Consider the following 26689-nt stretch of genomic DNA (forward strand, 5'->3'; position numbering starts at 1 on the left):
AAAGCACATAGAAGCGCTCTGTGCCTGCTAAAGACAGGAAGCCCGTCCCTGGGCTGCACAGACAACTGTAAACTTGACAGTCTACCAGGGTTTTTTTTTTTTTTTTTCCTTACAGGTTAGGCTTTTTCTAGAAACATCTCTCCTAAAGAGGTATCAATAGTACAGCTCTGTGAGGCTGGGCACTTCCTCCCTTAGAAGGGAAGGGCTCACCTGCAGCCATGGCTAAGCTTTGGGGTGCAGTGGTGTGGATGGTGATGGTTCTGGGTACCTCACCCCAGAGCCTCAGCTGACTTCAGGAGGAAGGAACCAGGTGAAGCAATTATCCAGGGAACTGTGGCAAATGGATATTGGCAATGCTTCCTCCTGTGGTTCTAGCCATGGGGGCCAGGTGGAGAGGCCCAGTTCTGAGGTCCCTATCTGATATGTCTTACCTGGCCCCCACCTCACAGTGACCTCTGTGCTCTCTCGTTTCCAGGAGTGTGGCTGTCCTGCTGCTGCTGGTGTTTTCCATCTGCTTCTTGGTGGCCTGTACCCTGTACCTGCACATCACACGGGTCCAGGTATGTTTGTGTGTCTTCTACGGGTGTTCAGATATGTGAGCCTGTGTCCAAGACCATGTACCCGAGTGTTCTCTGTGTAGTCTCATGGCAAAGCGGTTGCATCCTTCATTCTCAGTGGCAAGTAGAAGGTATCTGTCCATGTAGCGGGTGCTGGTTAAGTTCAGCGTACTATGCATTGTGCGATGTTTTGGGAGCAGCCTTCTTAGCACAATTTGTGGGGGGTAAATATTGATGAAAAGGATCTTGAGGTATTGACTTTGCTACTTGGTTAGAGAGACCAGGGTAGTTTTTTTCTTATGAATCCATGCCCCTCATGTAAGGTAGGGACGTTCCAGGTAGGCTATCTGTGCTGGCTTCACCCTCATGCTCAAGTACAGTTTGGATTTTTGGAGCAAAGGCTGCGCAACCTATTCTTACCTATTCAGCCCCGCTTGGAGTTCTATTCTCTTGAACCTGCATTCTTGTCTCATAGGCTCCGCCTATTTCCCAGCGCTCCATGCCCAGCACACCCATCCTGGTGATGTCAGTCCTTGGCGTTACTTTGGTGTGGTTGTCAAAAACTGTAACATTCTTGAGAGGGTTTAACCTGGCTTCACTCATTAAACCCCACCATTATTGCCGGGTACATCATGCCCTTTGTCTCACATCTTGTTTGCTTCTATAGGCTGAGGGACGTTTAGTTTGAAATCCACTGCTTTAAATAATCTTGCCTTTGTCATAGAATGTCAATGAGAACGTGACAAAGAGATGGTAGTTTTAAAAGCCTTTGTGTGTGTGTGTGTGTGTGTGTGTGTGTGTGTGTTCTAGTGCGTGTGCCTGATGGTATGCAAACAGCACAATACATACAAAAAGTGTGACAATGGAGAGGGGGCAGTAGCGTAGCTGAGGAACCCTGGAGCCCCACCCAGCATCTCATCAGAGGACCTCCGTCTCCTGATTAGAGTCACACCACACACCTTGTGATCTAGTATCTTTCCCGTAAAACTAATATGCAATCCCAAACACCACCTGGCTCTGTAAAATGCATGTCCCGAAGATCAAATTGTGATGTCCTATCTGAAACAACGCCTTTTATTGGAAACACAGCTACACTCCTAGGTGGGGATTCAGACCAGAATACGTCCTGGATGTTAACAGTACAATCAGCTGGTCTCTGCTGTCCACTCCCAGTTTCACCCAAAGCAGCAAGAGATATTTTCTAAATATGTGTTTTTTGAAGTAGCAGCTCCCAAAGCTTCAGGGGTTGGACTTCTCTGAATTCATGCTAGTGACCCCTGGGAAGCAGAGGGGAACCTGCACTTAGTGGGGGACAGAGGCGTTGGGACTCGGCTCCCAGAAGGATGCACCAGATGAGGGCTAATGAACTAAGCCAGGATACAGCGACCGGTGTCCGCTAGGCTGTGCGTTGGGTTCTGTGTTTCACCTCACGGCTGATTAGCCTGTGGCAGAGACTGTGAGAACAGATGGTGGGCTGGATGGTGAGAGACATCTGGCAGGTCCGTCAGCAGGAAGTGGGATGAGGGACAACTGTCAGCACATAACTACCTGCTACATTGATAGTGTAGGTCTTTCTTCCACAGTGGCCACAGTTCCTGAGGCCATCTCTCCTTTTACTTACACCATCACTCACACGCACAGAATCAGTACCGAGCACACGGCAGTGAGTGTTTAGAGGGAGAACCCAGGGCTGCTTCGAGCCAGGTGACTAGTTCATTTTGCACTTCTCTCTGCCTCTTAGTGTTTTCCAGTACTGGCCTCCCTTGAGGTGGCCAACAAATGGTGGCAGTCCTGGCTTTATGTCTCCTGCCATGCATCTAGGACAGGGGACTCTGCCCTCTATGCCATTGAAGAGACGCATTAGCTGCATGTTTGCGGTGTCAGCCTTGACAGGGTGCTATGGTGTGTGTTGCAATCTGTACTCTTGGTTTTAGGACGGCGAGCACAAAGAACTTCCCGTGCCACTCAAGAACGTGCCTGCGGAATATTTCAGACTGTGTTTGAAGTAAATAGATTAAAAATAACATTTTGACAACTTAAGAATTATATTAATCCTGTCTGTGATGGTAAACCTCCAGAACATGAAGCAGGGAGAGAGATGGGGGATGGGAAGGAAAGGGAGACCAAGAAAAGGAACCAGAGAACAGGGAGAGAGAAAGGGAGAGGGAGAAGGGGAAGAGAGGGGAGTACAGGTAGGGACATATGGAATTCCTGAGGTCAGAAAATGCAGTGTAGTAAAAACACCCATTGCTTCTACTCACTGCCCTACCAAGCCTCAGTGCCTGGGAGGGAAGATGGGTGTTACTCCTTTAAACTCAAATATGTGTGTGTGTGTGCATGTGTGTGTGTGTGTGTGTGTGTGTGTGTGTATGTGTGTGTGTGTGTATGTATGTGTGTGCATGTGTGTATGTGTGCGTATGTGTATGTATGCGTGTGTGAGTGTGTGTGGGTGTGTATGTGTGTGTATGTGTGCATGTGTGTGAGTGTGTTTGTGTGTGTGAGTGTGTGAGTGTGTGTGTGTGTGAGTGTGTTTGTGTGTGTGAGTGTGTGTGTGTGTGTGTTTCATTTTGTTTTATTTTTTAGTGAGTTGTTCACATGGAGCATAGATAAACATGTACAAGACCTTTCCATAGAAGATGAAGATCTAATAAGCCTCTAGTTCAGTGGTTCTCAGTCTTTCTAATGCTGAGACCCTTTAATACGGTCCCTCTTGATATGGTGACCCCAACCATAAAGGTATTTTTCTATGTCATAGCCATAATTTTGCTACTGTTATGGATGGTAAAGTCAATATCTGTGTTCTCTCGTGGTCTTAGGTGACCTGTCAAAAGGGTCCTTTGACCCCCAAAGAGGTCTTGACCCAGAGGTTGAGGACCAATCACCACTCTAGGAGCCAGCAAGGGGCTCTTCACATCCTGCCTCCTTTGGATGTTTGCTGAGAACACAGAAGCACTTCTTAAACACAGGATATTTGTTACCGTTTCCTTCCTCCCTCCCTTCTTCCTCCCCTCCTTCCTCCCTGTTCCCCGGATCCCACTATTTGTTACCGGGGTTACAACATAGAGCCTCAGACACACTGGACAACAACTCCAACACTGAGCTGCATCCCCAGCTTTAAAGTGAGGTTGTTTTTGTTGTTGTTTTTCAGTGTTTTCCAGGGTGCCTGACGATCCAGATCCGCACCGCTTTGTGTGTGTTCATAGTGGTCTTAATCTACTCAGTAGCTCAAGGATGTGTGGTGAGTGTCACTGACTTCTGACATGCACAGGGGCAGTAGAAGGCTGAAGAAGCTGTGCTGGGAGTTAGACTGAGCTGTGGTGGGAGGAGCAGAGAGAGCTCTGACACAGGATGAAGCTGTCAGCCTTGGAGACCAGCAGGGGCTAGTACTACCTGCTTCGCCTTGCTCACCCCCAGCCCTTACTATAGACAGCCGGAGTCTTCGCAGGCTGCAGCAGCAAAGGCAGTTTGAGGCTTGGGTGTTGGTGTCAGAGGCAGGAGAGTGGCGATTGTAGAATACCAGGGCGTCAGTGAGCCTGGGTCACTTAGACTGCTATACTTTGCCTTCCTAAACCTTCATGCCCTTGCTTCCCAGGTGGGCTGCCTGCCCTGGGCCTGGAGCTCTCAGTCCAACAGTTCCCTAGTGGTCCTCGCAGCTGGCGGCCGGCGCACTGTGCCGCCTGCCCTGCCCTGTGAGTCTGCACACCATGCCCTGCTCTGCTGTCTGGTGGGCACCCTCCCACTAGCCATATTTCTGCGGGTGTCCTCCTTGCCAAAGATGATCCTGCTGTCTGGGCTGACTACTTCCTACATCCTTGTCCTGGAGCTCAGTGGATACACCAAGGTTGGGTGAGTGTGGCACTCCTCGGAAAAGCTCTAGACAGGGTGATGGTAACCATCATTCTCCTCTGGGAATAATTTGCATTAAGTATTCTTAATCATTTCCCAATTATGAACTCTAGAGTCACAGTGCTCCCTCCCTTCTTCTCTATCTCTTTCACATGGACACACGAATCTAGACACAGCTAGAGACTTGCACACACACACACACACACACACACAGGCACAGGCACACAGGCACACACACACAGAGAGCCATGTGCGCCAATTAGCAAGCCAGTGCGAACCAAATATATCAATTTCTTCTCAGGATGGTAGTTTTTCCATTTCTCTTCTTTAGTCCAGACTCTGACAAAGCCGCTACCTTCTGGCTCAGATGAGAGTCAGGTCTGGGGTCAGGCCCATAAGCTGTTTGTAGACCTTACTATCCCAAGATGGCTCTCTGCCCACACCTAGGGTTTTGATAGCCATGTTTTGCCCAGAAGCCGACACTGATGGCGTTTCTCCTCCACCTTTCCAGGGGCGGTGCCCTCTCTGGGCGCAGCTATGAGCCGATCATGGCCATCCTGCTGTTCTCATGCACGCTGGCCCTGCATGCCAGGCAAGTGGACGTGAGACTTCGGCTGGACTACCTCTGGGCAGCACAGGTAAGTCAAGCCCTCTGTCTCTTGGGACATGGGATGCCTGTGGGGACCTTTGCAGAGACACTCACTGGCTACATGGCATGCCGAAGCAGTCTTCCTTGGAGGCTTGAGTGCCAGGTCTGGCACCCATGGGCTGGCTGGACAGAAGGCTGCAGAAGGCGTGGCTGGGGACTGAAGTTAGAATGGTTCTGTTGTGAGACAGTTCGTTCCCTGTTCTAGAGCATCTGGGGAACTGGATGTGGCTGAGATTCCATGAGGGTCTTTTGAAAAGCTGAACGTGTTGAACCTTGTTCTACTCACTCAAGACCTACTAATTTTCTGGGTATTCCTGACAGGAAAGGTGGGAGGGCTGCTATTGTGGAGGCACTAGCGGTGTGAGCTGGTCTCAGGCCCCCACAGTCTGGGAACCAGGCAGGCTGCCACATTGCCTGTACTTAGCTTTCATTCAAGTGTGAGGAAAGTACCAACAGAAGAGTCTTATTTGAGCCCGTGTGCACAAAACCACTTTGAAGCACAGTGAGGTTTACTGGTGTTCAAGGCAGGGTGGGGCTCCCTGGTGCTGGGATGAATTTGCCAGCATTTTCCCCCAAGGCATGGAGAACTGAGGTAGTTAAGCATTTGAGCAGCTTACCCAGGCTCAGCTCTCATCTGCTGAACTTATAGAGGTTTCCCCAGCACCACTTGTCCCAGGAGACTTCCTTACCTGAAAAGGAGGGAGGACAGCCGGTGAACCTGAGCCTCAGCAACAGCTAGTCTTCTGATGAGGATGCCTTCAGAACAGCCCTTTGCTTATGGGATTTCCTCCATCATAAGAGCAGCACTCCCCAGATGAGGTGGGGAAGGGGAAAATGCTGAGAAACACCGAGAATAAAACACAGAGGGACCTGCCAGTGACAGACAGTGGCAAGGCTGGAGTAAGCAACCAAGCCAGGCTATGGCTGCAGTCTGTGTGCTATCTGGTGAGGCTCTGTGAGCAGCGTGTGGCCAAGCAAGAACATCTTCAACTCAGGATTTCCACTGTGCAGCCGAGGCTGAAGTGTCCCATCACAAAGTTGGGGCTCAGATGTCAAATAGATGAGGCCAGAGGACAGTTGGGAGGAGCCCATGACTGTAATACAGAGGCTCTCTGTGGATACAGGAATCTCAAGGGAAGCCAGGTGATTGTCCGTGAGGTCATCTCTGATGTACTTGGTAGGATGGAAGAGCCTGCTGATTTGTCCCTGTTCTTGGGGCTGCGTTGAACAGCAGGCTATACAGCGGAAGGAAAAAGCAGCAGCAGGAATGACAAAGGCTGGGTGTAGCATCAAATCAAAATAAGTTCAGTTCCTCTTCTTGGCAACCTGTTCCCAGACTGACCATAAGGACACATCCTGACTTGGTTGTGCAGGTGGCCCTGTCCCTGGGCTACAGGTCCTGAAACCTGCTGGGTGGCCAGTTCTTAATACACTTTGCATTGACCCACCTCACCCAGAAGCAGGAACCAAAGAGCCTATTGGTTCATAGCGTCCAGGTTGGGGACGGGCCACAGTGACGGCATGCGCCAGTTCCTGGAAAGGAGACCTGGCCAGTTGCATTTTGCCCAAGTCACACCAGTCTCTGTGGCAGTGGTGGCATCGATCGTGGTCTTTGTTCAACTCAACTGTCCGTCCACTGTAACCCAGCTGGCTGCCTGCTCTGGTCCACTGACCCTGCCATCAGCTACACCGTTGAGTTTCAGGTCTCATAGCGACCTTGTATCTACTAGAGAATAATGTACACAGGATGAGGCTGGAAGGCCAGGACTCTTGGCACAGTGAGGTAGGGGATCTCTCCGGCTGTTTGCTAGGGTATCCAGTTGGCTGTATAGTCTAAGCGAGTGGAATTGAGGCCTGCTATGAATTCCTTCTGGGGGCGGGGGGAACAGTGGTCAACCCTTTTGTAGAAATTTTTCTTGTATGGATTGACATGGCCTTTTCTTGGCTTTGATGATTAAATTCCAACACTTGTCATTAAATGCAGTATTTAAGTGTTATTAACTCACATGCCTTCCCATCCAGCCACACCCGACATTCATCTTTTCAGGAAGTGTAGGGCACAAATGCATTCCCGTACGTATAGTCTTCATGGGAGCATGTTATGGTGGAAGGGTTGCTAAATGGAACACACTGACACATTTTTTTTTCCCTCATAGACATCCACAAGAAATGTCACCTTGATTTCCCGTAACCCCAGCAAAACATGGAACTTTCAGGACTTTGTCTCTTTGACCTTTGGGTATTTAGTCAGGTCATAGAGACACGAGATCATCTCAGACTATTGCCTCATTGTCCAGACAAACAAGCTGGGTTAATTATTTTTGGACACCATGTTGGCCATACAGCCCTGCATAAATAAACAGGCTTTGCTTTGCCCTTGGTGACATTCTTTGGCTCTTCAAGATCTTTAACTCTTGGCATAATTTTGTCCCAACATTATTTTCTTTTTGAAGCCAGGGTTTCTCTGTGTAGCTCTGGCTGTCCTGGAATTAACTCTGTAGACCAGGCTGACCTTAAGCTCAGAGACCCATCTCCCACTGTCTTCCAAATGTTGGGGTTAAAGATGTGCTCTGCCTAGCAACCAACATTATTTTCATTGACTTCAGTAGATAGAAGTCTTGTGACAAACAATTCTAGCTTGTGCGTTCATTTGTACCGGTGCCTTTAGCTAGTTTCTTTGCCAGTAAATGCTTTATCTAAGGGGAACTCCCATCTGCTGAGGGCTGTTGCCTGTGGATTGGTCTTGGCACAGACTTAATTCCCATCAGTAGATCTGAGTCATACAGTGTTGTGTTTCTTACTTCAGTCCCCATATTCTTGACCATGTTTTCCGGCACATGTATGAAAGTAGCGGGGACTTTACATCATGCCACTTAAGGTCCTTTTCCTGGGATTTTGAAATGCTCTGGCTCGTATTTTCTGGTTGGCACGGGCTTGTGTCAGGGCTGTGAGTGGGCACACAGGACCAGATGATTTCTGGTTATCTCACAGTGGGCCCCACTTCTTAAAACGTCATCACCTATATCACTGTGATATGTGTGATGTGTGTGTGTGGGAGGAGTGGGGGTGTCACAGCACACATATGGCAGTGAGAGGACAATTTGTGGGGCTGATTCTCCTTCCATCTTTCCATTGGTTCTTCTGTCAGGCATATGCAGCAAGCATCTCTACCCACTGAGCCACCTCACCAGGCCCAAGTCCCACCTCTCATAGGCCCTACTCCCTCTCAGCAGCATCATACTGAGGACTGGGTTGTGCTTCCTCCTCCTCCAGACACAGAAGCCCTGAGAGCAAACCACATGGGAGTGAGGACTTGGGGCAGGTTGTTGTGCTCAATGGTTTTCTGGGAGCCTTTGGTAGAACTGGTTCTTCCATAAAGGTTAGGCGGGATGAAATAGACCTCCGATGTTTTACTTGGTGCTTAATTGAAGAGATGTTAAGATTCGAGCTTCCTAAACAGACACGAAGCCCTCTAGGCTTCCCATTGCTTTCTGCAGTGGCTTTGCAAGTTTATTATTTCAAGGACAATGGCTCTAGGTTGACTTACACTGGCCATGGCGTCCCTTGCTATTCCTTTAGCATTTATGGAGCTCAACTGTATTATTTCATTTCTCGTGATTGCTCACAGCTGGAATTGTTGTGATTTTTACCTCCTTTTAAAGGTGACCTGAGAGAGGCTTATCCTTTCTAAAATAGATGCTCTGCTCTCTGTCAGAGAGGTACCCCTGTTGCCGTAGGTGGTTCTGGGAATGCCGGCACTGGTGTAGCCGGACATACTGGCAGACACCATAGCTTTGTGTTCATTCATCCCAAAGCATTCTCTGATTTCCCTCCTCATGTCCTCACCCAAGGAGAAGTATGTTCTTTATTCTGGAAGATTCTGCAGACATCTTGTAGTTGATGACTTCAAACTTCAATATTGTGGTCAAAGAATCTGCTTCTGTGGCTTGAATCCTATTAAGTTTCTTGAGACTCACTGTACTGTGCCTGTGTTCTTTGTGCTCCTAAATACCACCCCAGAAAGTCTTGACAGGATAGTTAGAAAGAAAACCAGCATAGTTGTTACTCATCAAGTTCTGTGAACCTGGCATTTAGATAGTCAGGCTGGATTGTACTGCAGTAAGTAACATGCCCAGTGTGGCTTGCCAAGGGTCATTCCTGATCCTATTCTGTGTCTATGCAGGCTAGCCATGGTTTGCACCATCACGGTCCTCCAGACACCAGTGCTTCTTCAGTCCTTTGTAGCTCTAGCCAAGAGTGAACCATCATCTCCCTTGTCTGTAAGCCAGACACTTCTGCTGTCCATTGGTTCCTGGAAATCAATGGAGAATATTAAGACTATATGCTCCAAAACTTTCAGAGAGGATGGAGAATATTGGAAGGTATTGGGGATGAGAGGGCTCATATTGCTTCCAGGCCCCTCTGGTAGGACATCAAAGGGAGATTTATCTAGACAGCAGTTCCTTCCCAGTCTGCCTGCTCTGAGCCACCCTGATCTAAGAGATTGGAACACATTGGAGAGCTGGGGGCCCTATCTGATCTTTGTTCTCTTACTGTGGCCTTTATGTGTACAAAAGGTATGTGTTTTACAGTGTGCCCTGGCTTAAGTGACAGTTGTTTAAAAAGGAAGGTTAGGGTTGTTTTTATAATCATTTGCATGAGGCCTGCTCTGTCCTGTTCTGGCCAGGACTTATCTGAAGATCTATGCAGGTCTCCTGTGCCTTGTTGGGAATACAAGCCCAGCTTGTCCTGGACTCACCACTCTATCTGATCTGCCTACTTGGGGGTATCTCCAGGCTCTATGGGAGCCGATTCCATTTGTGAACCAGAAACCAGGCTCTCTCTCTCTCTCTCTCTCTCTCTCTCTCTCTCTCTCTCTCTCTCTCTCTCTCTCTCTCTGTGTGTGTGTGTGTATGTGTATGTGTGTGTGTGTATGTGTGTCCTGTATACTGACTTATTCTCCATGGCTTTCTCAGCTAGCTTTCTCTTAGAACCCAGGACCACCAGCCTAGGGATGACTCTACCTACAGTAGACTGGGTCCTCTCCCATAGGTCTTCAATTAAGAAAATGCTCTATAGCTGTATCTTTTGAGGCATTTTTAAAATTGAGATTCCCTCCTTTCAGATGACTCTAGCTTGTATCAAGGTGACCTAAAAGTAGCCAAATAGTGTACACAGATAGTTTATTTCCCTCCAGAAGAGATGGTGTCTCCAAAGAAACATACTCGTGACTCAGAGGAAGCAGATATTAGAAAGTGCCTTTCTAGTGACTTTATGAAAATCAAGTAATATGTGGTCCTACTGTTGTAGAGTGAAGCGGTGTCAGACTCTTGGCAGGTCCCCTGTGACCCTCGAAGATCAAGGTGGACGATGAAGGATGGGGCAGCTGTGTGAGCTGTTCCATCGTGAGGAACATGTTGTTTATGTCAGGCACTGAGTTGGGGTTGCCCGTGTTCTCTGACTGAGAATGTTTTGTCAGGGTGAAGGGTGACGTCACCCCTTACGCATGTCAGCATCTCAGGGAGGTGCCAGCTTGGAATATTAGTTGTTTTGTTCTGTTCTTTATCCAAAATTACAAGCACACCAGCTCTGACCTCCTTGGAAATGCTATATCGCGGTTGGTAGATGTGCCTGGGCAATAAATTCTAAAATGTAATGCATGCAAATAGGAGGGGATGCTCTTTGAAGAAGTGCTGAGCGCACATTTCAGGAACAGTTCAGTGTGTATCTCCTGTGACCTTGCTGACAAGGATAATATGCCACCCAGTAAGTTACTCCTTAAAAATCTGAGCTTCCTGGCTGGAAAATCTTAAGAGAATTTCAGTGGATTCTTATCTCGTTAAAAATGTCATAAGCCAAATCTTGATTAGGTTATAAAAATAACTGCTTCAAGTAGGAAGAACATTTGTCAGTCAGATTTCAAAAACAAAAACCTTTTGGCCTGAGGACGGAGTTATTACTATGGAGTTACTAACGCAGGTTAATGTAGGAAGGACAAAGACCCCAGCAGGCCTTATATCCAAATGCCGGTACAAGCAGAACCCAGAACGAAGCCTTTCAATGCAGCGTGCTAACCCCAGAGTCATTTTCATTTTAGTGCGATGTTTTTTTCATGTCCTGTTTTTAGCCTTTAGAAGTTTCACGTACGTGCACAAAGCAGATTAATCATTAACCATAAAAGGAAGTTTTGACTTCTCTCTAAAAACATACCTTACACATCTGTGCCAGGCTGGGTGAAGTGGTGTATACTTTTAATCCCAGCACTTGGGAGGCAGGTGGATCGCTGTGAGTTCAAGGCCAACCTGGTTTACATGGTGCCAGCCAGGTCTATATATATGTAAAGAGAGACCCTGACTCAAAAATAAAACAGAACAACTAATCACCTCTCTCCCATTTCCTACCCACACTTAAACCTTTAACCTGGGCTGTTTCCCTGTCTTCGTTCATGGTCTGCTGTTGTTACCTCTGATTGAACCCATCCCTTGGGTTGCAGAATCATAGGTTTCAGTATAGTTCATTCACTCGACATTTGTTTTTGTTAAGCCTTTGCTAACACTGCATTGGCCCATGCCCCGCCCCCTCTGTGCTGGAACCTTTCCAATCCAGTTTGGCCCCTCTGTTTTTATATTCTGTGTTTTACTGCCCCTTCTCTCTTAAGACATTCGCTCCAGAAGTCACGGGTTCTTCGAGTATTTTATTTTTAAGCAAAGGATATTCAATCACGTTGTTTTTTAATTAAAGTATTATTGATAGTGACAATAATCATTTGGGGAGGAGAAATATTGTTGTGCCATTAATACAACAAAGCTGTTAAATTTTAAATAGATCTTCCCTCTTAATCCTACCCTTTAAAAGCTTTCCTTTGGGAGTAATTAGTATGCAGCATTTTAAATATAATTAGTCATGCATTTCCCATGGCCAGGAGGGTGTTTACAATGTCATGTTGACAGGGATGGGGGATGAAAAGACTGAAGCCGGAAGTCAGGGGTCACTGGCCTGTGAGACACCCAAAGCAAGTGACAGACTCACCCCCATGGGACACTTGCTACCAGAGAGCCACCCTCAGGGCAGAAGCATGCTCAACTCTCTTGTTTTTCTTTTCAGCAGAGGTCATGGACCCCGAACCCCCTTCAGAATTGCCAGTGGCCATGTTCTATTGTTTGCAAAGCCTATGTGGGCAGTGTTGGCCAGTGTCCCCTCTGGTTAGGCCTGGAGTCTGGGGCCCAAGGATGTCTTTCTTGTGTGCCCCCTTTTCTATTGGAGTGTTAATTCATTGATCTTCTTCTTCTTCTTTTTAACTCACTTTGGGTCCCTGCACCAGGCTTGGACTTTCACATCCTGCTCACCGCTCCTCAACACCTCTTAGCTTGAGCCCTCTTCACATTGCTCCTTAGAATCATTGTTTTTTAGTATCATGGCAGGAACTCTTAACAGTGTAACTGGTAAATGAACTCTGGGGAGAGTAGACTAACCCTCCCCAAAGCCTTTGACAAATACAGCCCTAGGGACAGCGACTCTTAAGATGGATGACAAGATGCTGTAGCACAGAGATGTGCCTGCCCTTCCCTGTACATCACTGACCAACAAATGAATTGTCTAATGGATATTTTCTATGGCAGGCTGCAAGCATCAAAAGTACTTGGTGGCATTTCTGCTATACCAGTTTGACGTCATAAATGGTAACACACACACACACACACACACACACACACACACACACACATAGACTGCTTTTTTGAAGATAGAATTTTTCTGTGGAGCCCTGGCTGTCCTAGAACTAGCTCTGTATATCAGGCTGACCTCAAACTCATAGATCCATCTGTCTCTGCCTTCTAAGTGCTGAGATTAAAGATATGCACTACCACTGCCTGGCAATGGTCAAGTTTGGTAGCAGAGACATACACCTTCTGCCTCTGAAAACTGGCATATGGCAGGCCACTAGTTCCCACTGATAGCATCTCTTAAGGTTTGATGGTGGCCCATGCATGGGACCATCCCTGACATTTTTTTTTCTTAGCATTGTAGGGCCATAGTTCTTGGTAAGTGGGCTAGGGCTGGCTGTTTCTACTTTCCTCCTGTCCACTACTTAGGGCTTCACCCTCTGCTTCTGATTTAGAGAGTATGTGCTGATGATGGGCACACACTCACTGGGGTGAGCTCCTAGACCTACCCCAGCCTAGCTCTCAAAGCATTCTGGTCTCAGTGCCAGTGGGATGCAAGTTCTTGTGAAGGCAACACAAGTTCTGGGAAAGGGGATCAGAGGCCTGTCTGGGGCTGGTGCAGTCTGGAGTGGGTACCTAGGTTCCCAGGAGGTATTCAAGAGACAGACATTGTATCTAGGGAATTAGACTCTGGCACTGAAACTTACAATGGGGCAGTGGCGAGTCCTTCAACGCCGTATTAAGGCTCTGGTCCTTGTGTCCGGTGTGAAAGATGAAGTGTATTGATGTGGACCATCTGTGCATCTAGAGTACCACACGGATAGTCATACTGACATCGAAGCAGCATGCTACACCTTGTACCCTGTGAGGATTTACTCTAGACACCCAGAGAATAAGGACAAAGCTCTTTGGTAGCACACATCCTGCTCTGGCTAACACCCAAGGAGAAACCAGCCCTGAAACTTTTAACAGCTTATATAGGTCATAGGATTAAACATTCCACACATAAATGTTACACTTTGAATGAGACAGAAAGCTTCAAGTCTGATCACAGTTCCTTTTCCAGGAGTTGTTACCCCAGGTCATCCTGGCTAACAGAATTATGTTCCTCTTGGTGAGAGAGCCAGGGTAGAGCTGTGTCCTTTGGAACGGAAACAGGGCTGAATTGGCCACCAGCTCACTGGACTGAATCCTAGCAGGAACATATTCCCAGCAAGCCTGACCTTCAGTTCTCTTAGTCCTACACTTCTTAACAAGCCTGCAGAGTGCGGTGCTCATCTTCCAAAAGGGCAGGGCTCCTTCAGCTACAGCCCACTTTATGTACTTCCATATTTCCTAAGCAAGCTTATTGGCAAATCCTTTACCCCATTCCTTTACCACGCCCATTCTTTCCTATATCAAGGTGCCATGGTGGGAGGGTGAGGGCAGCGTGCATGCACGGGATTCATGACCCCTGACCTCCAGGCGGAGGAGGAACGGGATGACATGGAGAGAGTCAAGCTGGACAACAAGAGAATCCTCTTCAACCTCCTGCCAGCACACGTGGCACAGCACTTTCTCATGTCCAATCCCCGGAATATGGTGAGTGTCGGGGCTCCATAGGCCCTGCTGGGGGACGGGACTTCCTGGTCTGTAGCTGGAGTGCAGGCTCAGTGTGGCCCAGTCTGCATCCCTCTGCTTCTCCTGTAACTCGGGGTCAGTGGCCTCCAGCAATCCCTGAGCTCTCTGCTTGGCCTTGCTAGCTGTCCCCTTGGGATGGATAACCTCTGGGCCACCAGGAAACTGGGGAAATTAGATCAACAGGTATGTATCCCTTTCCCCTCTTTTCCCTTCCATCGTGGGCTGGCCTGCAGTGTTCATAACACACAGGAGGAGGAGGGTGGGCTTTAATAAGCTAAATGCAGGGAGGAGGAATTCTTTTTCAAGTTTGGGTTCTTTCAAATAGCTTCTGTAATGTAGGGACAATATGTATTTTTAAAAAAGGAGAACCTGCTTGTATGTCCAACTATCCATTACATCTGTTTAAAACACGTGGGGATTCTCTTTCCCTCCTCTGCATGGAGTGATTGGCCAGAGCTCCTCACTGCCCTACATGCCGCAGTTGCTATGGCCACCAGCACAGCACAAGGGAGATGTTTACAAAGGCCAGGTTTAAAAGTAAAGAAGTCCAGGCTGGCTTCTATAGTTCTAGGGGTTGGAACAAAGCTGGGGGTGGGGGTTTGGCATTAAGCTCCTCCAGCCAGAAGCAGCTGCTGTTTTGTTTCTGTACAATCAGCTGAGCTTTAGAACCATGAATTGTGTAGCTTTCATACAGCCCCCCTTCCACCCCCTGCCCCCTGCTGTTTTCTCACTGTGGAGGCTCAAGGACAAAGCTGACCACCCAGGATTTGCCCATGTAGTACCCTGCACATCCTGGAGACCCCAGCATGTCCACCTTACCTGTAGAACCAACTGGGCCCCTATGGCCCAGCCTGTCCTGTGGGTTGGCCATATCCGGCCCCGCACGGTGGTTCTGACCCCTTCTACCTTTGCAGGACCTCTATTACCAGTCCTACTCCCAGGTGGGTGTCATGTTCGCCTCCATCCCCAACTTCAATGACTTCTACATAGAACTGGATGGCAACAACATGGGGGTTGAGTGTCTGCGGCTCCTTAATGAGATCATCGCCGACTTTGATGAGGTGAGGTCATACAACAGCACCCACTCACTGGGTAGCAAGGATGACCCTCTGTGGTCCCAAATCCTGCTGTGTCCACTGTGTCTCCGGTAGGGTCCAGGACAGAACATCTTGACTCTAGGATATGAAAAAGGGTTGTGTGGCTTCCACTCAAGGTGGGCAGGTGGGAACCTCTTGGCCCTCCCCAGCCAGGCACTGTGTCTGCCCAGCACTGGTGATCCTTTTCCCTAGTGAGTGTGAGCTTAGCTTCAGAGACAGGGATGTGTCCTATGATGTACTTCCTTCATGCCTCTTTCAAACATAGTGCCAGACCCAAAACAGACCAGGGGAGCTGTTGTACACAGTTCGATGGCCACCTCCTCTGTTGCCGCCTAGTGGATGATGGCTATATGACATCTCCTCAGTGGTCTGTGATGCTAATGGTTTTGTGTTTTAAAACAAAGCTCATGGACAAGGACTTCTACAAGGACCTGGAAAAGATCAAGACCATTGGGAGTACTTATATGGCAGCCGTGGGGCTGGCGCCCACAGCAGGAACCAGGGTAAGTAAGTTTTAGGACATTTGCTCATGCATGGACCTAGCTCTGTTGTAGATGGACAGTCGGGTCCCCATACTGGGATTAGTTTCTCTGCACTGGACTGGGGAAAAGGATGCTAAGCTATCTTGCCATTGTCTGGTTCTGTTTAGATACCCAATCTTAGGAAAGCCCTTAAGCCCTCCTCACCAGATATCTGCCTTTGCTCCCAGACTCAGGATGCTGAAAACTAACCCTTCACCTCACCCCAGTGGAACTGTGAAAATGATGCGGGTCTACAGCTACAAAGGAGGTTGATTTAGTAATTGACAGTCTCCCAGAGCAGGACTCATCTTGCCAAACATTTAAGGAATGAAGGTGTCAGTCACCCCCAGCTTCTTTCAGGAGACAGGCAGAGGGAAATTGTCTGGGCTCATCCTAGGGCACACCCTCATACCAAAACTAGACAAAGACATCACAAGAGAGGAAAACCACAGGCCAGCATTTGTCTCTCATAAATTCAAATGCATAAATCCCTCATCAAACATTAGCAAACAGAACCAAATAATAAGTAAAATGAATTCTACCCAAGAGCCAGGTAGGATCTTTTTTTTTTTTTTTCAGGTGTATAAGACTGGTTTAACATTCCAAAATGAATCTGTGAAATTCACCCTAGCAACATAAGATCCAAAAAATTGATGCAAAAAATCCATTTGATTCAAGACCTATTCTTGAATAAAAATGATTAAAATCAGAAAAAAGAAAAATGTTTAAATTAACAAAGAATATACATAAAACCTTATAGCTTAACACCATACCTAATGGAGACAAACGTCCCAGCTTGGGATCAGGGACATTACAAGATTATCTCCTCTAACCAGTATTAATATTAGTATCAGTAATTATTAAAGTCTGAATTTTGCTAAATAGTATATTTGGGACTTGAACCATTTATGTAGCCCAAGTTGGCAATGAATCCCAATCCTTCTTCCTCTGCCTCCTGATTTCTGGGGTTGTAGGTGTACACCAGCTTACTCTGCTCAGACCTACTTAGATTTAACAGTGTTCTGGAAGTTCAAGCCCTAGGACAAGGGAAGGAGATAAAGTGCACATGGATTTTGAGGGAAGGAATGCCATCTTTGCAGATGACATGATTATATAATGAGGGAAGGAATGACATGATTATATATGTGAAAAACCTGAAAGAACCAGCAATGGGCGGGTGGGTAATGAATGCATGACTCTCATAACCAGTGAACTAATGAATGAGCATTGGAAGGCTGCAGGATCCAGGGTTCACATGTGAAGGTCAGTTGCTCTCTGTATAATAGCGATGAACAATTGCTATTGAAATTCCAGTCACAATACCACTTACATTAGCACCGAAATATGATACTGGGTATAAATATAACTTGGTATATATACAAGATCTATAAAAGGAAGACTACTCCATCACCTGTCAAGATATCAGTGCTTTTAAATTTGATTTATGAAATTAATTCAGTCTCACTCAAAATTGTATCAGGAAGTCTTGTGACCTTGACAAAGCGAACCTAAATTTATACTGACAGAGGACCCAGAAGAAGGCAAGACGATACTGAAGAGCTAACTAGACAGCTACGGTAGTCATGACAGCGGAGTGCACTGGGGGGAATTTCAAGTTGACCAGGGAACAGGATAGAGTGCCCAGGAAGAAACACAGATGCTAGTTGGTCCCTATTTTTAATATACTAGTTGCTTATTTGCATGAAAACCACACCCAAGATAAAGATGCCCTGCTGTTCATAAGATGGATTCAAGTCAACCCATTGACCTGAATGTAATATAAAAATCTAAGAAACTTCTGGACTTGGGAGAAAATCTAGATGTCCCTGAGTTTAGGATGGTTGTTTTTACATGTAACACCAAAATATAACCCCCAAAGCGTGATTCCTGAAAGAAAAGATTATGTTTAGTTGGGCTTCATTAAATGAAACCCCTACGTTGTAAGCCATATTGTGAACGAACAGTCAGTCTGCATGCTGGGGAAAATGTGCCACCTATCTGATAAAGTTCCTATACTTCAAATAAAATTTTAAAAATCTGTAAGATTGTTTAAAAAAAAAATCAGAAAATGCCATCTAGTTAAAAAGTGGGCAGTCTGAGTAGGGTCCATCCATGATGATCTACGGAGGCAAGGAAAGGCATGAGAAGATGCCTCACATTTTAAGTTCTTAGGGAGGAGATTAAAGTACTGACCTGTTCAAACAGCCCAAATCCAGGACACTGAAAGTCTGTGTGACCACAGGGACTCTCGTTCCTTACTGCTGGGAACGCAAAATGCTCTAGTCACTGTGGAAACAGTATGGCCGCTTCTAACAAAGCCATTCAGACTGTTACCGATGCCTGCACACCCCCACCACTACAGTTCTTGGTGTTCACAAAAATGAGATTCGAACTTACATCTACACAGACACCTGTACGTAAACAGTCATTGTGGTGTTACCCCAAATCAACCGGAAGCCAGCAAAAGTCTCTTCATTGGGCAAATGGATTTAAAACATCCTGACATGTCCACAAGATTAAATACTACCGTCATAAAATACAAGAGTGCAGGTGACAGAGGCACAGCAAAACTACAGAGACAGAATGAGTGGCTTCTGGGCCTGGCGTTGCAGGAGCAGTGGCTTGGCAGAGCAGGGAGGATGTATAGAACAGTGGAACTGTTGTGTCACACGACACTGCATGGTGTTAGGCAGTCATCAAACCTGCAGCACATACAGTCCAAGTGTGAGTTCCAATGTTAACTGTAGCTGCGAGTTGGTAACTATATGCCAGTGTTGGCTCAGCGACAGTAACAAATGTGCCACTGGAACACGAGAATTCAGCAGCAGCTAGGCGTATGCAGAGGAGGTCACTACACAGAGACTCTGTCATCTGCTCAGTTGCACATACATTAAAGTTCTTAAAAAAAATAATAACGCCTGTTCAGTGTTGTCTTAAGAGCATTAGGTCCCTGATGTTGAGGACAATAAGTTTTCTGGATAAATACAGAAATCAAAAAGCTTCTGGCCATGAGTGTTTTGCGAATGTAAGGGCTTTGTCCCCCCAGTCACACCCATACGGATGCAGTGTCAGTCTGCAGGAAGGAAGCTGGCACACCACCCTCACATATGTCCCTAGCCCTTGTTTGGCTCATGTGCAACATGTATTGACAGCATTGTCCAAAATAGGTGCCTGTCCTGATGCCCACTTCCGGGGGCTGTTCCCCACACCTCCGGAGGGACATGGTGCGGACTTGCATGACTTGGGGTGGTTTCTGCCTGTGTCTCTCAAAAGCTGTGTTTTGGGCAACACCCTGAATTTTCTATCTGTACAATAGGAGAACTGACCTATCCCCCAGCTAGGTACCAAGTGCACCTGCTAGTTCCATGGCTGCTTTTCTGCTGGGATTACATCCCAGTCCCAGCACCTGCCCGGGTGGTCTGATGCCTCCTGCTCTGGTACTCTGCACACTTACTGTTCTGTCTCTTCACACCCAGGCTAAGAAGTCCATCTCTTCCCACCTGAGCACACTGGCAGACTTTGCCATCGACATGTTTGATGTTCTGGATGAAATCAACTACCAGTCCTACAATGACTTTGTTCTCCGAGTTGGTAGGTGACTCTGAATCTATTCCTGTTGCTGATGGGAGCAGGGTCAGTGCAAGCCTGTGGTCTCACAGGAGGTTGTGTTGGTCAGGAGTGCATGGGGACAGCATTGTCTCTGAAGGTGGCTTGTGGACATGCACTGCTTCCGAAAGGACTTAGGAGTAAGGATTCATATAAAGGTGTGATAGGTGCCTCATTCACTGCTGTAGTCATTTAGAGCCATCTCTGCATCCTTGGTACCTGGAGACAGGCTCCTCCATCACCATCCTGGTGGCTGCTGCAATGCAAATCTCTTTGGAAAGAGGTTTGGGAGGGAGTCTATTAGCAGGGCTCAGGCAGCACCTTTCTTGGCTGTGACTTGAGAGGGGAAACTGGTACCCAGGTCTCTTTCTTATGTTTGCAAAACTGTGCTTGAAATTCAGTCTTCACCTGAGCTGTAAGCTTATCTAGAATGCAGTGAGGTTAGCTGACTGCCATTTCTCCCTGCTCCTGCGTACCCCACAGCTCCCATCTTTGTGCCTTGCTCAGGATACAGTTAACTGGATGTTTGTGATCTGTTCAATACAGATGTCCAGTTGCCTTATACATGGCCCTTGGTTGTGCTTGGGTACAAGGGTGATGGGAATGAAGAGCTTTGCAGTAGGTGGTGTGCCAGTGTCCTTAGAAACAAGCTGTTTCAACGTGGTGTCCCCTGAGAGCAGGGGCAGAACCAGCCCTGGCTCCTTTCTTAGTGGCCAGCCTCCTCCTGAGCCTCTAGCTCTGATCTATACCAGTGCTAATGGGAGATTCCTCTTCCCTTGTCCCTGGCTCCTGTGTTGGTCCCAAAATGAGATGGATGAAGTTCCCTTGTGGCTCTGCTTCCTAGCAGGCCAGCCCCTGCACAGGTTCCCCCACCTGGCTATGGGCAGCTGGGATTCACAAAGATGGCTCCTAGAATACCATTTGAGAAGTGACTCTCACCGTCCTGGGTTACCCATGATCCTTCAGTCTTGTTCCTAATGCCTGTGACTACAGAGGAAATTCAGAAATGTTTCAGACTGGAAGTGGCATTTACTCAGGCTGGGCAGCCCCACTCGCAGGGGAAGCTACCTATAGGCTGTCATCAAAGTGCCCTGGAGGTTCCACCAAGGCGAGTCCAGGGCAGGATGGCACAGCACATTTCTGGGGAAAGAAACCTACACAGAGGTGCTCACTAACAGGAACTCAGACTGTACCTGAACCAGATGGGATGCTGCAGAGCTCTCCAGGTCCTTGAGGTCCACTGAACCCTGACCTGTGGGGGGACACAGGATTCATGTCCTCCCGTTTGTGCATTTGAATTTGTTTTGGGTGCCAGGACCCACACTCTGAGTAATGCAGCTTCAGGGCTATGTCAAAGAAAATCTAAAAAGGTACTATGACTTTAAGGGGCCAAGAGGCAAGGTACACTGTGGGCATAAAGACAATAGAGCCAGATTCCTGGTGTCTCCACACACTCAGAGAAAATAAAGAGACAGTGCTTTAATGATAACCTGTGTCTAGTTCTGGCTGATGCCCAAAGAGGAGCCACGGATGAATAGATTCAGACCTTAGGCTTATGTATTCCATATATGCTGTTCTCCTTAAATCTCCTCCAGATCCCGGCCCCAGGTTACACTTTGAACAATTTAAACAGAGGCAGGAGATAGCAAGTCTGGCCACTTGGGCAAATGGGGGACTCACACAGCAAAGATATTGCCAGAATTATTTAAGTACACCAGTGTTTTCAAACAGTTGCCCTGGCTCATCCTGGCACACTTGGCAGATTTTTGTCTTTCCTGATAGGAGCACAGGGGATTTGTTGTTACCCCTGGCTCTGTACCTCTGAGCTGCCCTTAGAGGTGTGTTTTTCCATGTGCAGATGAACCTAATGGCTGGATTTAAGCCCGAGTTGTCTCCTCTTGTTACGGGTTTGGAGCATAAGTAGAGGTCAATCTTGGTGAACAGTCTATAGCAGAAATTTTCTCGATGACTCTAAACTTCAATTATGGCACAAAAATTGTCTTCCTCCAGTTTCTTACAAGCCCGGTTAGTACCCTACTTGTCTTCTAAGCAGGCCTATTAGTAACTGTATGCATTAATATACATATATGCATCCATTTTACTACTTCAAGTTTCTCCTGCGTTAGTAGGACCTGGAGCTTTTCCTTAGGGTTAGGAATTGCTCTGAAGACCAGTGCTGCTGCATGTATGGTGGGCAAGGCTGAGGGGCTGCCCACTGCCTGCCTGGGGAACTCTGTACCAGATTGGAGTGCTACCACCTTTAGAACGGAGCCAGACTCTATGTGGCCCTCAAACCAAGACTCAGAAAGTCCTGCCTTTTCTTAGGAACAACTGGCTTTCCAGTTACCGGTTTCCAGCTGCCCACAAGCTATGCTGTGGCTGTTTTTCAGGCATCAACGTTGGCCCCGTGGTTGCTGGAGTGATCGGTGCTCGCAGGCCCCAGTACGACATCTGGGGAAACACAGTCAATGTGGCCAGTCGGATGGACAGCACTGGGGTCCAGGGGAGAATCCAGGTAAATCACCCAGAAATCCAAAAGACACAGGCACCCATTTCTCAGATGAGGAAACTGAGGTGTCAGGTGAGGCATCAGGAATCTCAAGAGAGCCAGGGATTAAACTGGCGTCTGTCCAATGGAAGGAGAGAGCTGACTCCTACAAGTTGTCCTCTGACCTAATACACCTGCTCATGCTCTCACTATAAACAAAACAATGTAACAAAAAGTTATTTTAAACTTAGGAGGACACCTCACCAACAAGGCCATGCAGATACTCCACACTGTTTGCAACAAGACACTGGCGGACCACTCAGTTAATACAAGGTCCCCCTTGGACTCTGACATGTCCTGGGCTGCAATTGGCCTGAGAGAAACAGAAAGCAGGAGGCCCTGGCATGCATTCCCAGAGACATGCAAAGCTGCTGCTGCTGGCTTCAGGCTATTTTTCCAACAGCAGGGTCCCTAAGTTAACAATTCTGTGATAGTTGGTGAGTAACGGTCCTTGGGATGAAGCCAACCATGGTTTCTTAGAGATAAGCATGGATTATTTGAGTCTGCAAGACCACGTTTTACAGATAGGACAAGACTTGGTAGCTATGATACATTCTAGGAGCCACTGGAAGGTGGCTTCTGGTCTTCATCAGTGTTGGGGAAAGACCCAGTTTTTAGTATTTTCTCCTGGAATAGCATTAGACCTGCCATTTAGATGTAGGTCTGCTGGTTGAATGGGGTATATGAAGGGTGCCCTGGCATCTGGCCACCTAGCTGAGAACTGCAGCCTTCCAGGGTTTTGGAGCAACATCGTTATCATTGTGAATTTCCCATGGTTTCAGGACCTGTAGGACCCCTGATGTGGGCAGGGCATTGCCACAGACAGGGTTTTCTGACGACACTGTTACTGTGAAGTTGCGTCTTACTGGTTACTGAGCCTTTAACTCACCGTGACGCCTCCACATTCTGCAGCACTGTGAGGTGCAAGCATGTGTTCCAGTGTCTCCTCCCAGCACCTAGCTCTAGGGTCCCTTAGAAGCTCTGCAGTTTTGCATTGGTGACGTTTCATTTTCTTCCCTGGATTTCTTTTGCTGTGTTAAAATATACACAGATTGCAGCCTCTTTTTACGTGCACAGCTTTGTGCACTGAGCATCCGCTTAGCGGTGAAGCTCCTGCCGCTCTCACGTATAGGACATGTAGTATGATATTACCATGGAGAAAGAAGATCCATACACTTCCTTACAGCCTTCCCCAGACTGGTCATGCCCAAGGAAGTCCCCCTCGGCCCCCCTCCCATCCCCACTCCAACCTGCCACTGCTTTTGTTGCTGTAGTGAAAGCGACTCAGTGGAAATAGTTTTATTTTTGATTTTTGCTCACAGTTTTTGGGGGTGAGGATGAAAACGTGTACATAAAAGTCTGGCAAGGTGGAGGGACAAGAAGATTTAAATTCTTTGTCCTAAACACATTTTCTAGTATTTGATTAAAAAGGTTCATATGTGATATCTTTACACTGGTGCTCAAGTCCACGTGGCTGGCCACCCTCCTACGTCTGCCAGAGTGGGAGAAGGTAGCTGGAGACAATTTCATTGTTTGAACATAAAATGGGGGGAGAGCCGAAGCCGGGAGACAAGGAGGTATAGAGCCCTCCCTGCTGGCTTAGGATTATGCCATAGATTGGGGATATTTCTCCGTCTTCTCTTTGGTTGGGGAGGCAGAGATTCTTGGAGCCAGTATACTTACAGGTCTGAAGCCTGAGAAAAGAAGGAGCCAAGAGAGGCCCATTTTCTCCTAGCTTTCCTTGTCTCCTGTATCTTGTACTACTAAAGGGACAATCCAGTAGCTGTACCCCAATACCAGAAGCTTGGGGTGCCAATCCCAGTGGTGGGGTACATGCATCAGATGCTACCTTGCTGAGGTCTCTAGAGCCCTGATCCAGAGAAACTGCCCCTCTGTCTTTAACACTGGGGCTGGTCCCACACAGCCTCTGACTGGTGCACAAAGCAACCACAATGGTTCACTCAAGCCCTGCTGGGTCCCTAGTCTCAGCTGCCCCCACTTGCCCAGATATGAAGTAACTTTGTCCAAATACTGCCAGGATTGGGGAGCTGGGATGGGAAGTGAGGTGCAGGGTCAAAGGTACACTGGGCAGCTCCTACCCTCCAGAAGATTTCCCCTCATCCATCGCTGAGAGTAATGCTGGCTTCTTTCCACTGGCAGGTGACTGAGGAAGTCCACCGGCTGCTGAAGCGGTGCTCGTACCAGTTTGTGTGCAGAGGCAAAGTCAGTGTCAAGGGCAAGGGAGAGATGCTAACGTACTTTCTAGAAGGCAGGAGTGATGGAAACAGTTCTCACAGCAGATCCCTTCGCTTGGAGCGAAGGATGTTTCCTTACGGGAGAGGTGGAGGCCAGGCCAGACGGCCTCCTCTGTGTCCTGCAGCTGGACCCCCAATCAGACCGGGGCTTCCTCCAGCCCCCACTAGCCAGTGCCTGTCATCCTCAGCAGCAGGGAAGGAAGCCTAGCGGAGCCCATGAGCCACTGGAGATGCATGCAAGGCAAGGATGCTCCAGGGTGACACAAGCCACCATGGCTCTCACCAGGACCAGCCAGAGAAGCAGTTGCCAAGTGGCTGGGCTGGAGAAGAAGCACTGTCTAAGTGTGGCCTGAGGCCAATGGGAGATGTGCCCAAGCCACCCCTTGGGGCATACTGAGCTCTGTCTCTTCCTAATGACCTGGTTATGCCTGGGTAGTGTTGGCATTGGTGTTGGGACCTTGGGAATATCTTCCATGGTCATGGCAAAAGCTATGGAAGTCCAGCTGGCAGAGGAGCCCACCATGACTGAGCCCCAAGTCAACTAGCTTATGGGTAGCTCCAGCCCTGGCAAGTCCTGGCTTATGGGTGGCTCTAGCCCTGGTAGGTCCTGGCTTATGGGTAACTCCAACCCTGAGTAGCAGCTTCAAGTATGAGTGTCAGACTGGGAAGTTGGCCCCGCTGGGCAGGGCCATGACAGTTGAGCTGTTCATACCAGGGGCACAGCAAAGAGCTGGTCAGGTCTCGGTCAGGGCAGTCTAGGAAGAATTGAAAAGACACCTCTTACTGCATGAAGATCGGAGTTTCTGGCTTTCTTCAAGAGTAGGCTTTGGCTAACAGCCAGAGGCAGGTCTTCTGGAATCCTCGGGAGGCTCTCCAGCCCCACTTGGTCCTCCTGGCTCGTGCATTCTCTTCCAGCCCCACCTGGCTGCTGGTTTCTGACTGCTACAACACTGGGCCCTCCTCTCCCTGTGCCTTTGCTGCACATTCAGGGAGGAGGGGTGTGTGCTGCCTCGTCTTCTTTGTGGTGTCTTGGACACTGTAAGTTTATCAAGAATCAAGCCTTCATTTCCGGTGAGAGTGATTGACCCACTACAGCCACCGTGAGCGCTCTCCTGGCTGGAAGACATTCTCTACTTGGCATAACCAGCCCCCCTCTTGGTGGTTTCAGAGTTTCTGAGTTTAGGTGTGGTGTCCCTGCTCCAGAGTGAAGGGGAAGAGTGACCGTGTTGACAGACCACCTCTGCTTTCCAGTGACTACAGCTGTGATGAAACCCTGTCACAGGATTCTGGAGGAGTCCATAGGAAGCAACTTGCTGGAAATAGGGGGATGAAGCCTGGCTTCTGGAGATATTCAGTGTCACTCACAGGAAGGGAGACAGCTTGAAACAGGCCAGGTAGGCAGAAGCCCTGCCTGATCATGTCTATGGAAGCCCATTTTCTCACGGCACCCCAAGGGCTTTCCTACTTCCGAGGGTCCTATCTTCCTAGAACAGGGCAGAGCAAAGCCTAATCTTCCCTGGCTGGGTGCACATGGGATGTTCCTGGACTCGGCTCTGGCTCAAGTGTGTGGCTCTGTTGGTACCTGGGTAATTTTACAGGCGAGCTAGCGCCCATCCCTGGGGTGCTCAGCTGAGGCTATACTCAGGTCACTTGTGGGTAGGGAGAAAACTTCCAGCAAGGGAGAGCTGGAGGCTGCATGCAAAGTCTCCCAAGTCCCGGAGACTGCACCACAGGTGCCCTCGGGTGGGGGTGGGGCAGCTGTGAAGATTTCACACATTGTAAAGATTCTCTCTGGACTGGGCTGGAGCTGATGACATCAGGTAGCATGGTATGACCCTTGCTTGCCACCTTTCTGGCACCCCACTCTGGCTAGAACCAAAGAGCCTGGGCCAGACTGACCTCAGCCCTCCACTGCAGCCTTCAGGGTTGGAGAGCAGGTAGCCTCATCCTCCTCCAGTGGCATGTCTGGTTCCTGTGGCTTGGTGTTTTGGTGTGGCAGTGTTGGGGGGATGCTGGTTCCAGGAGTTCTGAGGGCAGGGGTTGAGAGAGGCCTTTGGTTTCTCCCATGGCCCTAAAAAGCATCATAGATTGCATTTATAAGGTTGTTGGGGGGGCTCTGAGAAGGGGCAGATTTATCTCAGCCAGAACCTGGCTAGGGCATGCAAGTATTCTTTCCTCTGTGGCTCCTGCCTCCTGCCTACCCCTGTGTTTTCCTATCCTTGGGACAACTGGCTTTTCCTCATGGAGCTCTTTTGCACTAGGAATTTCTCACCTTGTCTGTCTGTTTTAACCAGATTTGAAGCCATCAGCTCAGACAAGAGCTCCCAGA

The 26689-nt window shown here is 48.2% G+C and overlaps 1 protein-coding gene across 1 annotated transcript in view; it reads left to right on the plus strand.

Annotated features, from left to right (window-relative positions):
* ADCY1 (adenylate cyclase 1) overlaps nt 1–24568 on the plus strand; it is a gene marked incomplete at both ends in the record, with an annotated part of 106729 nt that extends 82161 nt beyond the window's left edge. Inside the window, 10 exons of the mRNA XM_080937040.1 lie at nt 476–560; nt 3706–3795; nt 4150–4403; nt 4915–5041; nt 14178–14294; nt 15248–15394; nt 15835–15933; nt 19428–19542; nt 21948–22072; nt 24266–24568. Coding sequence (XP_080793166.1) covers nt 476–560; nt 3706–3795; nt 4150–4403; nt 4915–5041; nt 14178–14294; nt 15248–15394; nt 15835–15933; nt 19428–19542; nt 21948–22072; nt 24266–24568 — 1462 coding nt within the window. The remainder of the gene's footprint in view (nt 1–475; nt 561–3705; nt 3796–4149; nt 4404–4914; nt 5042–14177; nt 14295–15247; nt 15395–15834; nt 15934–19427; nt 19543–21947; nt 22073–24265) is intronic.
* Between the last annotated feature and the right edge of the window lie 2121 nt (nt 24569–26689).

Source organism: Micromys minutus (assembly GCF_963924665.1).
Source record: "Micromys minutus genome assembly, chromosome: 1".
Taxonomy (NCBI): Eukaryota; Metazoa; Chordata; class Mammalia; order Rodentia; family Muridae; genus Micromys; species Micromys minutus.